We start from the raw sequence: 15,600 nt of genomic DNA on the forward strand, positions 1-15,600 counted from the left end.
AAAAGTTTGGATTATGTCCAAGTTAAGGGACAGGGCACCCTTTGTGTGTGTGTGTGTGTGTGTGTGTGTGTGTGTGTGTGTGTGTGTGCGCGCGCGCGTGTTACATGTGGAGGCATATTTATCAAGCAGCTCTGTAGGCAACCGGTTACATGAGTCCCGTTACTTTCCCCCGTGTAAAGTGATAATTATCATAATTATTAATTATCAATTATAATGAATTATAATTATCACAGCCACACTGGAGCTGTTTGTCCACAGAGGAGGGAACATCCATGTTATCTGCCTGCTGCTGCTGCTGCTGATGATGATGATGATGCCACTGGCTAATTAATGTGTAAGCAGTATATTAATGTTGTTTTTTTAACCATGCTATACACAGTTAATACTTTATTTAAAATACTATAAATGAATTCAGAAGTTCAGCATATGGTTGAGGAACACAATGTACAACATTCCCCTTGATATATAGTGCAGTAGGTAGATCTAGTAATAGTAATAGTAACAACATACTCAATTAAAATACAAATTCTCATATTGTACTCAGTCATTGAGTAAATGTGTCCACATGTAAATTGTTCCTACAGCATTTTGGTTAACAGGATGTAGTGAAGATAATTTTTGATGATTTTTGTGATCTAAATAAATAAAATTATGTCTGTGAATAAAGTAAACGTGTTGGTATTATTTTCTTCAGATGGCAAATATACGTTTGTTTTGAAGCCCACGTCTCCTAATTTCCGGTGCTATTTCACCTTACAGTGTGTTATTTGGCGCAAGTAGACCTGCAGCGTGTGAGGAGTCTCCCTCCCTCTCTGTCTCCGGCTCTCTGCCCAGCTGAAAGCCCGCAGTTCTCGCCCAGGTGTGACATTTTTGGAGTGCCTCATTGGAAGCGCAGCCCGCCGAGAAGATGACGGACTCCACACCGCCAGACCCCACTACCGTCCCGGACCCGGCGGGAACAGTGGAGCCCACGGCGGCGAACGGCCAGTGCGAGCAGACGGACTCCCAGCAGCAGCAGCAGCAGCAGCCTGAAACAGAAAGTCAGGGAGAGGCTTTCAAGATGGACCAGGAGATGAAGATAACAGACAGCATAGAGGACCGAGGTAGGCGGTGTGAAATATGCTCAAAGTTTAGGATTCTCCGGCGCCAGGACGCGCAGTGTGCGTAAAGCCCAGATGTTCCAAACTGCGCACAAATAAGACTCCGCTTCTGGGGGGAAGAGGTGATACAAACACCTTCATGTTGAAGTCAGAATGATTAATTCTTTACAGAGCTGGGTAGAAATAGGATGCATAGATTCTGTTATTACATGCCAACTAGAACATTGCTGTGTTTACAGGTTGTGTGTGTAAACTAGCGGGAAACAATGAACCCCACAGGCAGCCATTTAAACAGTGGCAGGTGTTCAGCATTTTAATTATGACTCAAAATAAAGTATAAGTGTAGTTTTGCTTTGTTTCCCTATGCATGTCCACAGCTAAGTAATCACACTTTGAGCTCTGTGTAGAAAGATGGGGCTCTGTGATGGGGTGGGGGCATTTTTAAAGACCCGACCCCACCCTGATTATTACTAGGGCGCTAACAGAAGATGGGTTCTGAGTGTTCAGACTTATCAGAATAATCCAACCTTATAATATTATTATAAGGTCTGCAAAAAGACCTTTTTGTGGTCTAGAATTACTCAGAATTAACAGAGAGTGTTAGAAAATGACTATAAACTCAAAGCAGTGAATTTAGTGTTAAATTACTCTACAAAGATTAAACTAGAGACCTTTCTGGCTGGCGACCTCCTACAGACACACTATTAAACTGGGTCCTGCTTCAGATGTCTGTGACATATTTCTGCTCTGAACTTCTCACATGGTTTCATTTAAATAACTATTGAACTTCCACAGAGGCAATATCCAGTATTAATCACAGAAAAACAGGGTTACTGAACAGTTTTTCCAGGTTATAGATACATTAAGACCCATCATTATCATGTTTTTATATTCACTGGTAAAGAAGTCCTTCAGCCATGCGAGCAGTTTGATGCTCACTGAAATAGCTCAACAACTACTGGATGGCTTGTTACACATTGATGCACTAGCTGTGGAAACTGCAGTAAAACTTGAGTTAAACGGCCCCCTCTGGTTGCCCATCCTGCTCTGTCTGAGTCACGTCTGTACATGGAGGGTCACTGTGCCCTGTGTTGTTGTCTGCAGGCCTTCTGGAGAGCAGCATGCGTCTGAAGCCTCACGAAGCTCAAAGTTACCGCAAGAAAGCTCTATGGGTGTCCTGGGTGTCCATAGCCATCACCATCATCCTGGCCATCGTTGCTTTCAGTGAGTAACACCGCTTTAGGTTGTTCCTTTGGTGAATCCTGTGGCTCGCAGGAGGGGATGCTTTTTACTGGTTTGTGTGCGAGAAACAAGGACACACAGACAAACTCCAAAGAAAGACTGATGCCTGCTGTTTGGTCCTTCAGTTGAAGAGGTTTGTTACTCAGTGACACCCTACAGCCAACAGCACTTTGAACAGTAGCGTGAAGGACAAGCAGCTGAGGTGCACATGCTACTTTGACAGTCCACACTTCATGCAAAGATACTGTTTCATCCACCCCCCCGCCTGCATCTTCAGCCTCCCATCGCTTCCAATTCAAATGGCAGTTTCTCTCAGTGAAGGAAACAACATTTGTGCCATCAAGAGTGTGAACTTGACCTTGGAGTTTTATGTTTTTCAGAGGCAGAATAAGTTTGAGCCCGTCAACGTTCTGTTCTTTCTTTTCATTGAACCTCACAGATGAGACCCCTGCATGGGTACAGTCACTCAGTCTGAGGTGTGAGATTGACTCAGACTTTTAGAAGAAGTGATTCACTTTGTAGATCTAATTCAGGTAATGTTTCATTGTGTTAAAAGCTCCATCATTTGACAGACACATAGAGAAGAATGTGTGTCAGAAATCTTAAAGAACATGAAGTAAAATTTGTTGGCTGCTGCTTGAGACGAGGATTTTTGTCTTAGAGATGTGACAAAAATCACATACTGCAAGATTAAAGAGAAGCTTCTTCTTCTCCTCTGCAGTAAATGCAGAGTAGTGCTTGACAGATGCATAAGTAAAGAGGACAAGCTCTGCTGCAGTGAAGCTGGTCACCTCAACAGTGGTTTGCAGATGTGCAGAGATATGAGAGTTTCCTGTAAGCAAGAAAGATGTTATTCGGCTTCTGCGTGGCATGTTTTTCAACGTTTTTGAGAGTAAATGTTTATTTAGCGTGCTAAAAAGCACAGACTTGTCATGGCATCCCTGTAGTCCTCGTTTGTCACATGTTGCCTGCTCTCACACATAAAAGAAACACGGCTCCGCTTGCTAATCAGCTGCAGAGATGAGCAGAGGAAGAGAGGACTGAATGAGGCCAGGCCAGGGTCGTTACACACATGTAATTGTTTTATTTCTCCAGAGAAGAGCAGGCTGGACAGGAGGAAATCCAGCTGTTCAATAATTAATTCGAGTCTTGTTTGAGGACGAAATTAGAAATTGGAATTCGATTTGTTGTTGACCACTTGGGTCAGAAGTAGTGAAGCAAGTCGTTGGAGTGAAGCGAAGTGGTTGAAGCGAGGAGACGCTTTGTTTTGGAATCAGAGCCTCTTCCTGAGTTCAGACCGTGTTGTTTCGAACACTTTGCCCACTTCCTGTTCTGATGAGGAAACGCTGGCAGAGCAGCAGGACAGGCCTGTCTTAACAGCTTCCTTCTCTGCGTCGTGTGTGTGTGCACTCTGATGGAGTGCAGTTGAGCTGCAGATGTGTTGTGTTGGGGTTTTGTGAGCAACATCCATGTTGCCTTTAGTATCAACTCAGAATAGGAAAACATCTGGATTTGAAAAAAAAAGGCAGCAATGTATTTAATATCACATTCATAGAATATGGCAGAATAATCTGTGTTCTACCTGCAACGTCCTGTTCCCTAATTTTTTTAGCAAACAATACACAGCGCCAATTGCATGTTCACTCGTTAAAGCCTCGTTAAAGCTTCTAATCAAACTGCCAGGGCTCTTTGGAAATAAGCCAGTGTGTACTGAATGTGGAGAGTGTCCACAGCAGCCAGTCCCATTGTAAATAAGAACAGTTAGTGTGCACAGACACCGTGTGTGAATCCTGTTAGCATCACACTCCGTCCTCCTTTATGTTTGTTAGCTCTGTATGTAGGCTGTTCCTTGTCATGTCTGTTTCTATAAGGTGGCTCCTGCATAACATAACAGTAAGCCTCAACTAATAAAAGGCGCAAAGGAAGGTATTAATGCTCTCAGGAGGCTGAAAGTACACAGAGAGAAGGCAAAGAGGACTGTTGTATAACTAACCATCAGTAACGACTTGAATTATAACATGATAAAAAGAATTTAGTGCTGCTAGGTAGAGTTTTGAGTTTTGGACGGAGCCAAGGTCGCTGTTTCCACCTGTCACCATCTTTATGCAACTGTGTGCCAAATGTAGCTTCATATTCAGGAAAGCCAATAAGAGTATTTCCCAAAATGTCAAACTATTCCTTAAAGCTACACTTAGCACACAAGGCAGAGATGAAAACCAAAGAAGCAGTTAAGGAAGGTAGAGGAGGACGCGGAGATGCTGGAAGATGATGTGTTGTTGGCATGAAGGATGCAGAGGCGCCCTGTGAGAGCTCTGCAGGGTGTCTGTCCAGTCAGCACCACCTGCTGCTGCTCCCTGTCAGCCGTACATGTTTGAGAGAGTGATAGCCGCTGGGCTGACATACCCTGTAAAACATTAGCATTACTCAAACATGACGCCTTCTTTAGCACGTCTGAGAGTGTGTGTGAATGTTACTGCAGGCGGACAGGTGTGGCTGTATGGGAAAAGTCACAGATGAGACGTTATTGGCACAGTGTGTACATCATTTCAACTCAGACGCAATGATTTTAAGATCGATTGTGTTTTGACTCAGCAAACAGGAAGAAAAGTGGCTTTTTAACAATAGTTTGGCAGGTTGATAGAGATTCCTAAATGAACGAATGAATGAAATGAATGGTTAAAGCTGGAGCAGATTTGCTGTCAGAGTTTAGCTGCAGGCGACCCAGAAATTCACCTCCAGCTCACGTTTTGTCGCCTCGCTCGAATGAAATTAGCAGAGTCGAAGTGAGCTGAATGAATAATAATCCAACAGTAATGGAGCCCCTGAGCTGCTGGTTTTAATAACAAGGGTTGCTACAACAGCACAGTGAGACAAACAGCATCAGTCCACCAACTGTAAGAACAACCTTGACAGCAAAGTGTTTCACTGATCTGCATAATGCAGCTCCAGAAACAGCCAGTACACAAGCAGAGCTCGATTGGTGTTTTATCTTCTCTTCTGCTGCTTCTCTTGTCAGATGTGACAAGGAGGAAGGAGGGGGGACGTATACAGTATATGTGTGTGTGTGTGTGTGTGTGTGTGTGATAGCCTGATGCGATGCTGGAGCTCCATCCCCGCTGACACACACCAGCTTTCCTGGGAGCCAATTAGCGATCGCTGGGCTCAGCTTTGACCACTGCAGAGCCGCAGCAGATTCATTTACACAGTTTTAAAGTTCTGCTCCTAATGAAGGAAGTAGGAGTAGAAAAGGGTAAGGAAAGAGAGGATGGGGGAGGAGCACACATTTCTGGATCTGGACCACCAGCTCATGGCGTTAGGGGCTACATCTGTGTGGTTTCCATCTGAATGAGATCTCTACTAAAAAATAAAATAGCATGAAAAATTCACAGCTTCCAAAATAAAAGCTGCCCCCCTCGTGATTTGGTAGATGTTTTTGGAATTAAACTGCAAGTATTCTTCGTGCTCATACACACATGCTATCCTCAGTTGAGGTTTCACATACAAACAAAAGAAGAAAGACTCACACACCTGCTACTTTTTCCTCGGTATGTCAACTCTGGCAGATGCGTGACACTTCGGTGTCCCTCCCTCTCTGTTTACTTTCATTTTAAAAGCTGTCAAGTTTTATTTGCTGTATCGTACGTCTGTTATCACACTGAGAGTGGAGGCACACAGGGTTTGACTTTCATCTCCACCCTGGATCTTTAAAGAGGAGCTATACACCAGTGTTATCTACATGTATATTTACCAGGTTTTAATGGTACCAACTGTAGCTTTTTAAACAAAGAGGACAAACTGTGTGTATGTGGCTTTAGACCAGAAGTTGTTTCATGTATCATTTTTTACAATCAGCTGTTTGCTTCCTCCACGCTGCGTCTCTGCAGATCTGTGGCACCACACACAAAAACCCACCCGCTCATTTGTATTCAAGTGTTGTGGTTCATGTACATGCTCAAGTGTTTGCAAAAGCATGCGAAGGCAGCATTCATTTGTGATTTCATTTTGGTCTGGGGAAGTGGATGATTGCACCTGAATAAGGGGGGAAAGAGAGTGGATGAAGAAAAGAGGGAGCGTGGGAGACTGGTGGAGGGGAGAAAAAGGAAGAAACCATGATTTAGCTATTGTTGCAGCAGAAAGAGAATGAGCGACCAAAGGGGAAGCACAGAGAAAGAGATAGCACATGATGCTGTGTTTCTGCTTGCAGGGCTGAGGCGAGTTGCTGGCCCCCAGTGAGTCTCGCTAAAAATAAACCTGGGTGGAGAGAAGAGGATTCCTCCTCTCTATCTCTCTGCATCTTTCTCTCCTTTGTCTCTCCTTCCTTCTCTCCTCATTCCCTCCCATTGCAGGTGTATGTGTACACGGATGAGATGTTTGTTTTCAACACATCTGCAATTAATAAAAAATCTATTCCTCAAAAAAACTCACCTCTGGATACTGGATAATCACCCATCACTGCAGTTCAACAGGAGAGGACCCAGGCATTGAGGGGTTGACATTTTTACTTGGCAGCAGCCTTTAGTTGTTCATGTACGCAGGCAGTGACGGGACATTTTCATGGCGCTGTTTCAATGTCTTCACACATCTGTGAGCCGACTACAGCATGTGACTGAAAAGAGACAAAATCTACATAACTGTGATCTGAATAAATATCAATGAACATAACAAGCACATTGTATTCAGTGTCCCTCTCCCTCTGTTTTGTTTCCAGCTGTTTCCATCATGCGCCACAGTGCTTCAGCGTTTGGATTTGCTGTAAGTCGGCTGTAAAGCCTCCACGTCACCAGCGCTACGACAGCTAACACTGCATGCTGTAGTTAGGAGAATGTAAAACTGTCTGTTGTTGTTTGTTTTAATGCTGCAGTTTGATGCCACGCTGGACGTGCTGTCCTCTGTCATTGTACTGTGGCGGTACAGCAACGCTGCAGCTGTCCACTCAGCACACCGCGAATACATGTAAGTACAATCACCTTTCAGCCAGGTACAATCACACCGGCTTTAAAATCAAGATGTGAATCACTTTCAGTTTTTGTGGTATCCTCACACATTTAAAATGCCTGAAAAAGTCTTAAAATTGTTAAACTAACCAACTGTGATGAGCATTTGAGGACAAGACCAAAGAAATGACAATTTATCACCAGAAAGTGATAGAGTCACTTTTAAGTAGATCTAAAAGGAATTGTGTTTCATGTCTTGTTCAGGCAGAAATAGTGTTTTTCTTTGTATATCGTTATTATTTAAAATCCTACTAATACAATACTCTCAGTCACCCTGCAGTTGTTTCAGGTGGCCCAGATCTGTGAGGACCAAACAAACCCAGAAAAGTGATTCAATCCATTTTAGTGTGGCCATAGCGTCTGGTGTGTGAGTGTGTGTGGTCTCCTTTGTCCTGCAGAGGAGTGTGTCAAACAGCAGGTCTCTTCAGCTCTGTCAGCCTCGGCCCACTGGGACCGATCACAGACGAGCGCCTCACGCCTTATCTGTACCTGGCTGAGAGCGGAGTGAGCGCTGAGGTCAGGTGGGCTTTTCAGAGCCTGCTGAATGGTCGGGGTGTTGGCAGCAAGCAGGCGACTGAAAGAGAAAAAAAAAAAAAAAAGACAAGCGAGTGTAACGCAGCTGTCTGTCACTTTAGTTCTGTTCAGATGAGTCTTAACATTTGCAGAGAAGAAACACAGCAAATGAAATTCAACCAAAACAAAAACAGCTGTTACTGAATGAATTAGTTGAAAGAAAACTGTCACTATCTCAGTCCTTACTGTCAGTGCATCTGGTCGTTTCATACAGCGAATCTATCTGTCCCACACTCACACACACACACACACACACACACACACACACACACACGATTACACACAGAGGCGTGACTGCTAATTGCTGTAGAGACAACAGATGAGATCACGTCCCCTGGAGATGAGACAGTAACGCAGACAGAACAAGACTTTGATTTAACTGGCTGTGAAAAAACAGAAATAAGACGCCACTTATTTAGTAGCTTTTCCTGAATAACTTTCATGCCTGTTGTGGAAACACACCTGTGACCAGGCTCTGGCTTGACCCACTGGTCACCCACAATAATTACTAGAATAAAACAGTATAATAAGTTAGTTTGGCACTTTTTGCCCAGTTTGAGGTGAGAAGATTGAAGTACTAATTAAGAAGCAGTTATTTGTTGAGAGTTGTGTTTATTAGATATTTCGGGGTGGTGCTAGCTGCTTGTTGCTTCAGGTCTATATGATAAGCATGTGCAGTTATGAACCATTAAAATTAATTGTTTTGTCTTCTTGTATATCAATACAATTAAGAGACCCTTCAGCCTGAGTAAAGCTGACAGCTCTCTTTTACCCACTTTAATGTTCTCTTGTCAGCAGGCAACTCAATCACCAGCTGATGTCTCCAGTCAGAGCAGCAGCATTTTTGATAGATATACTAGAGGGTTAAATCTTCCACACAATGTCACTTCTTGACAGCAGCCTTCATTATGTCACGTCAGAGGCTAATTGGAGAATTCGGACAAAGTTCAGGGAGCTGCTCTGCTAGTAATTGGCTTCACCGTGAGGCCAGGCTTCCTGCTGGATCACACACACACAAACACACACACAGTATATTCATGCATAAATGTTCAGAACAGTGTGAATGAAATTCACCTGCAAGCAACTGAAACTACTGACGCACAACCAGAGAATCGATATTATTCTACTTAAATTCTTTTTTTACTTGTCTGTGTTTGGTAGAGGAGATGTGGCTGAATAGTGATGCCCAGGTACACCAGTTGCCAAGGTAACAAGCTCCAGATGTCAAAACAAGACGAATTAGGGAGTTTTGTTCCCAAATGAAACATTGGAAACAAAAACACCTTCATTCATGTGACTGGTGGTGGAATTACAAAGTCACGCCATCCACCATCCAGATGATGGATGAATCTGATGAGTGACTGACAGATGGAGGTTGCTGGAAACCTTCACTGGTGTTTCTGCTGTTGTTAAGTTGTGGATCCAACAGCAGAGCGGTGATATTGTGTCATTTTAATGTTCACTGTGTGCACGAAACAACAGGGGGGCTGTTAGCGTTACTGAGAGTGCCCATAGTGTGTGTGTGTGTGTGTATGTGTGTGTGAGTGAGTGTGTCCTGCTGTGGGCTTCCCAGAGCAATATTGGAGGTTGCCTTGGTTACCTCCTCCAGTCAAAACCCAGGACTTGAGTGCCGCCGCCTTCAGACTTAAGCACACGCTGGTAGCCATGCATGACCGGACATATGCTCCAATTGTTTCTTGTTCTTTGCTAATTGGGTGAAGGTTTTCAGGGGGCATCTGCTGCCTCCAAATAAGCCTGAGCTCTGTACATCAGTGAAACACTGTTGTCTTTCATTCAGCATTATTTTAGGGTCACAGGATATTTTCGGGTTTCAGGATCATCCTTTTTTCACCTTTTTTGTGAAATAAAATGTAAGACTGCGAGTCCACAGCCATGCTAGTATTGCACTTCCACTGTGACTCCTACATTTCCCATAATGCAACTCCTCCAGTTTGCAACTCAGGCTTTCTTCTCAAGGTTTTAAATCTCATGTCGTGTCCCTGATGATTCATGGCCTCATTATTTCTAAAATCACCACTTCCAGGGTTGATCGGGGCTTTCAGCGTCGGGGTAGACTGTCTTATCAGAATTGGTTTAAGACCAAAATGTCTACTGTCTGGGAAGGAGTCATTATAAGAGAGGAAACCTTGTTTGAAGGAGACTGTTCTCATTTTCTCCCTGCTGACACTAAATGGGGCTAAAAGAGAGTGAGTGGTTTTTGCTGGGTTTCAGCAACACGATGTATTTACCTTGATAAAGTAGACAGCTGCCACACACACAGTCCATCATGGAGCTGCCACTGTGATTTGTCTTTGTGCAATGATGTACTTGTCTCCACAGTTTTCCTCTGTCTCTTGTCCTCTGCAGAGCCTGTGTTATCCTGGGCGTGATCTTCATCCTGTCCTCCCTTTGCATTCTGGGTAAAGCCATCCACGACCTGGCCACCAAACTGCTACCTGAAGTGGTAAAAATTGATCACGCACCAACACAAAACACATGACATCATACAGTGTACATCAGCGTGCAGGGAATGGCTCCAACCGTGGTGCAGGGGTCAGGAGTTGATTCAAATTGGAGATGATGGAGAGCTTTGGATTAAAGCATCCACCATATGGGACAGATTATGTTATCCATTTAACAGGCAGTGGAAAAACCCTAAACACATTAACATTGTGCAGTGCGTTATGACAGCTGTCTTACTGGAAGCCAAACAGGGTCACCTCACAGTTATGTCCATCTCACTTAAGTCAGAGTTTAAGCCCAATTTTGGTGTATAATCAGATTTTTCTGTGGAATATGTGTTTTTTTTTTTTGTTTTTTTTTTAAACCTCTTCGTCGAGCCAGGACTCGTGTGCTCTCCCCGCTGTAATACCACCAGTCTGCCAGAGACCAGGATTTCACTTGAAATCCAAAAAAACAGCCCTGTTGACTTGGTGCCTGTATCTAATAATATCACTAAAAAGCGGAGTGTACTCCTCAGCATCCAAGACAAACAACATGCTTGCACTTATTTACGTGACGCGCATAAAGCTGCAGATTTAACTTGTCTCCATCTTGCCAGGAAGACCCAGATGATTAAGTTTTCACTTTATCTGTAAATGTCAAGGCTGCAGTGGTGCATTAAGGTATCTTGTCAGACTTTATACAGCTGTATTGATATTTGACTGTCAGTATCTTTCATATTCTTTAGTCGCATGCTGTGGGCTTGTGCAGGTCATGCTGAAAGAGTTGTGAAGTCTCTTTGCTCAAGTCTGAAACAATTATCACGTTGTTTTTAGTTAGTGTTTGTAATTTAAAGTGCCTTAATGCAGTAGTGATACATCAAGTCCTCATTGTCAAGAGGGATCCGATTTTAAAAGATAGGGTTTGTTTTCTTCCCATAAACAGTGTGTGTTGTGTGTGTGTGAGACAGAGGTGTAGCTGCGTTGTTGCTGCTGCTGGATGAAGAATGTCACAAATCTCAGGTGTGAAGACTCAGGAGCTTTCACACTTCCTGAAATAGCTTCATCACCCCGTTGCTGGGCAATAGTCATCTCCGTAGAAACGCTGCAGACGATCTGAATGCAATGATGATGATGATTAGTAAATATGGGAACATTATGCTTTGGTGAGCTGAACTGCTGTAGAGAGATTATTGCTGTTCAGCTTCTTCGCTGCCTCTTTAGCTCTAGAATTGAGAATTTCTCAATTAGATCATGATATTTCAGCTGATTGATTACATGTTCCATAGACTGAGCTGTATCTACTGTACAAGTCATCTAATAACTGTTTCAACTATCCTAACATAACCTAATATAAGCCTAATATCTGAACTATATCACACTGCAGCATGCTATGAGTTAAACTAATCCCACAGAAAATGGAAATGTAAACTCACATAAATTCGAAAATATACTTTTTAATCCCACTCCCTTGAAAATAGCAGGCTATTTTACTTAATGTTGAATAATGATGAACTGATGCATTTTAATGACGATTTTCATATTCTTGAATCAGCTGCAGAATAAAAATAAGAAATGCAGAGTTTCGAATAGTCTTTGCGACTCTCTCAGGCTCAAAATTCAATTAGTTTTGAAATCCTTTATTGATTTATTGGACCGACTGTGTTTTCCATCTATTCATGTGTGGCTGCAGGGAGGGATGGAGACGGGTTTGACAGGCAGTGAGCACCAAAGCATAAACAAAGGCAGACTGTGGGAGCAGCGAGGCAGACAGATTGTGTTTTTCTGAGCCGACCTGCTCTTCTTCTGTCACACACCCGGGTTCTACCAGACTGCTTTCTGGTGCATCACAGTCGGACTCATATATAGTTTGTGTATGCCTCACAGCCCTCCACGGTATGTTGTTGGAAATGAGGTCTATTTCCACCACCTCCCTCGCTTCCTCTTCACTATGAAATGTTAATAAGGCAAGGAGCTGCTTACGTATGCGCTAGTGAGAAAGAGAGGGAGAGGAGGATGAACAGAGAGAGAAAGAGAGGGGAGAGGTGGGAGAAACATGTGTGGGAGGTTGTTTGGTTTTTGACACCTGACTGTTCCTGCTCTGTTAGTCCTCTGAGCCCAATTAATGTCAGTTAGCATCCAAAATGAAGCTGTAGTCTTCATACACTTCAGCAGTGAACTCTTTGAACTTGAATGTTTTTAATTAACTCAAAAGCCACAGGAAGACCTTCCTGAACTGAACACTAGTTTTAGTTCTTAAATCACTTGAAGAGCTTCCAAAAAACAAATCAGCACAGTAACATTATTTCAACCACTTCACAATGCAAGTCAACGTATTCCAGGTGTTTCCTTGTAGTAAGGTGACTCCTTACCCCCTTATTTAACTGTACAGAACCCCAAATGTAAAAACAACAACTTGTGGTTAGATATCAAGTTATGTGCATGAGCTGAGCTTTCAAAGCGCTGGTTATGCTAAACTAAGGTCAGTGCTGCTGGCTGTAGCTGTCCTCACAGACGTGAGAGTGGTGTTGATCTGCTCATCTAACGCTCTGCAAGAATTATCTTTTGCAATTACATATTTTCCTTTATTACTTATGAAACATCTAAACATTCTTCTCCTGCAGTTCTTTCTCTCTGCTCAGACTGTTCCAGTCTGGTTTCTCCACATCCAGGTCATTAGAAGTGGTACACTTGTTAGCCTACCTGACTTATCCTCCCTAAAGAGTGGAGGAGCAGTCGGTACCATCTTCATATTCTGCTATTGTCAAATGGTAATGCCAAGTACTGTGTTCAGGGTCTGTTTGTTCATCATGAGCTCTGTCTCTCCTTCTTCAGTCTGTGTGTGTGTGCATGTAAATTTGCATCTCCCATGAGCCAGAATGCCAGCCCACCCACTTTGAATGTTGATTAGATGGTCACTGGGGGGATTCCCCATGCCATCTTTTAAAGGCACACTAGTTCATATCCAAATACCATGCAGCGTGATGCACTGTAAGCCGACATTTTAATGAATCCTGATGGCCCTCGGTTAGTTTTGGTATATAATGTTAAATTGCTGTTGTAGAGGGAACATTTGCTGCAGCTGCTTCACAGTAAAGCTAAGTGATTAATGCCCCTAAACTGCTTGACGGCTTTTACTGTGAAGCAGCTGCAGGAAATGTTTAGTTTACAAAAAAGAAAAGTCAACAGTCACAGTCAACTGCAGATTTCATATAGGTCAGATATATTTGGAAAAGACAGGGGCCTAAGATTGATCACTGTGGAGTGCCACAGGTGATCACTACTGCGTCTTAATAAGGTTTTATATACCTGCAGGCTACCTACATAGTGAATGGAAACAAAATATAATTAAATTATTAACTTTGGAAAATATGTGTGTATGGCTGTATTTGTTGAAATGGTAATTTGTCCTGTGGTGGTAATGGTAATGTGTTTAATATTTTGAGGTTAATAAGCTATTTAGATTTTATTTTTACAGCTGAGTCACAGGACACACTCAGGTTTATGCAGCACGCTGAGATTTTCTCCCCATCTCCTCTTTGAAGTCTCTGAACTCACCAAAGTAGCTTTTCATGGCTCCAAGGCCATAGTGCAATATTAATGCTGCCGCAGAGGCACTTAGGGAGCTGCAGCTCCCTTTCTCTGCTCTCATCCATCCCTCCCTCCCTCTCTTCCTTCGTCCTTCCTGCATTTACATTTTAGGCATATAACTGATGCTCTTTCCATTGAGACTCACAAGGTGCAACAAGAAAGTAATGTTAAAGCAGAAGGACAACTGAGGAAGAGACAGAGCATCTGGTATGATAAACACACAGGTTGTATGGGGTTGTGGAGATGGACCATGGCCATTTCTGAATGACCTGCACAGCAGGGACCTGCAGTATTAAGCTGGTTCACTGTGGATGCAGCTATATTGTTGCTGTGATCTTGTCAACAATAAAATAGACGTAAATGCTGACTACCATCTCCCTGTGCTTCCACCTGTCTGTCTCAGGATGCATTCCTGTTCAGTGTGTCCATCATCAGTGGCGTGGTGTGCATCATCCTGGCTGTGATCAAGTTTATGCTCGGCAAAGTGCTCACGAGCCGAGCCCTCATCACTGATGGTAGGTGCTCAGATACAGCAGACTTGAGCTGTAACTGTATTTTGGGATCAAGACCGTAATCTTCAAAGTTACTAGATCAGTTTATTTATTATATGAATTCAGTAAGTAAGTAAAATGTATGTTTCTTTAATTATACATTAACCTCTATGTCAGTCTGTTCACTCATTTGTAGTTAAGGTTTCCTATTCATGGAGTGAAATCATAACACCAGCACAGTGTGACTTGCAGTGCTACACATTATTTGCATTATAGCACAAACCCTCACGTCTGTAACACTCTCACTCAACTAACAGATTCGGGTTCGTCACCTAAACTGGTGCGTGGCCAGTTGCACTTTGGTTTGACAAGATGACCTTTGAGTATATGACAGATATTAGAGGCATTTGAAGAATCTGCCATGCCACTAGACACCTTATATACTATTAGAGACCACAGAAGTCTTTATCACATGACCACTAGACTCTTAGCGCGTGTCTGAGGGAAGCCTAAACACACTGAGGGCTAAATTCCAACACTGAGCCTAGAAAACCCTCATCTGCTCACTATATGTAAGATGCATTAAGCATGATTGGTTGCTTTCTCTTTCCAGGATTTAACTCACTGGTTGGGGGGGTCATGGGGTTCTCCATCCTTATCAGCGCTGAGGTGTTCAAGCATGAGCCCAAGGTGTGGTACTTGGATGGGACAATAGGAGTCCTCATAGGTCTCATCATCTTCGCCTATGGAGTCAAGTAAGTGATTAGAGGGACAGTTTAGTAGTTCTCTGGATAACAGACAATGTGTACAGTTTGCTGGTAGTAAACTGAATGATTCAGTGTGGAGACGCATGTAATGAGCAGCCTAATAACAATAACAGTGATAAAGTATTTCAATCAAATGTAAACTTCCTGTATGCAGATGATAGTTATCTATACAGCTGTCCCATCTAAATCATGCTGTTACTGACCTCTGCCTTCCACAAACAGCAGTTACCATTTTACCTTCATTAAGATTAACCCTGAATGCATGCACACACAAAAAAACAACAACAAATGAATCAACTTCCCTCAGCCTCTAAAAAGCCTCTCGCTTCTTCCCCCACAGGCTGCTGCTGGACATGGTCCCGCGGATCCGACAAACCAGGAACTACGAGCGTTTTGAGTGA

General features: G+C 43.1%; 1 protein-coding gene across 1 annotated transcript; it reads left to right on the forward strand.

Annotated features, from left to right (window-relative positions):
* The first annotated feature begins 845 nt into the window (after positions 1-845).
* Positions 846-15,600, forward strand: LOC139223843 (transmembrane protein 163a). The gene is made up of 8 exons (XM_070855847.1): positions 846-1,103; positions 2,205-2,324; positions 7,051-7,094; positions 7,204-7,295; positions 10,277-10,373; positions 14,345-14,456; positions 15,046-15,187; positions 15,540-15,600. The coding sequence occupies exons 1-8, from the start codon at positions 908-910 to the stop codon at positions 15,598-15,600; spliced, it is 864 nt and encodes a 287-aa protein (XP_070711948.1). The 5' UTR covers positions 846-907.

The sequence above is a fragment of the Pempheris klunzingeri genome, chromosome 24 (genome assembly GCF_042242105.1).
Source record: "Pempheris klunzingeri isolate RE-2024b chromosome 24, fPemKlu1.hap1, whole genome shotgun sequence".
NCBI classification, from domain to species: Eukaryota; Metazoa; Chordata; class Actinopteri; order Acropomatiformes; family Pempheridae; genus Pempheris; species Pempheris klunzingeri.

What these genes read in the sequence shown, in the direction of transcription:
- LOC139223843 (XM_070855847.1), top strand. Translation starts at nt 908, where the DNA reads ATGACGGACTCCACACCGCCAGACCCCACTACCGTCCCGGACCCGGCG. An exon ending in CTTCAGCGTTTGGATTTGCT is followed by an intron (nt 7,095 to 7,203) that starts GTAAGTCGGCTG and finishes TTAATGCTGCAG; the next exon opens with TTTGATGCCACGCTGGACGT. An exon ending in TCAGCACACCGCGAATACAT is followed by an intron (nt 7,296 to 10,276) that starts GTAAGTACAATC and finishes TGTCCTCTGCAG; the next exon opens with AGCCTGTGTTATCCTGGGCG.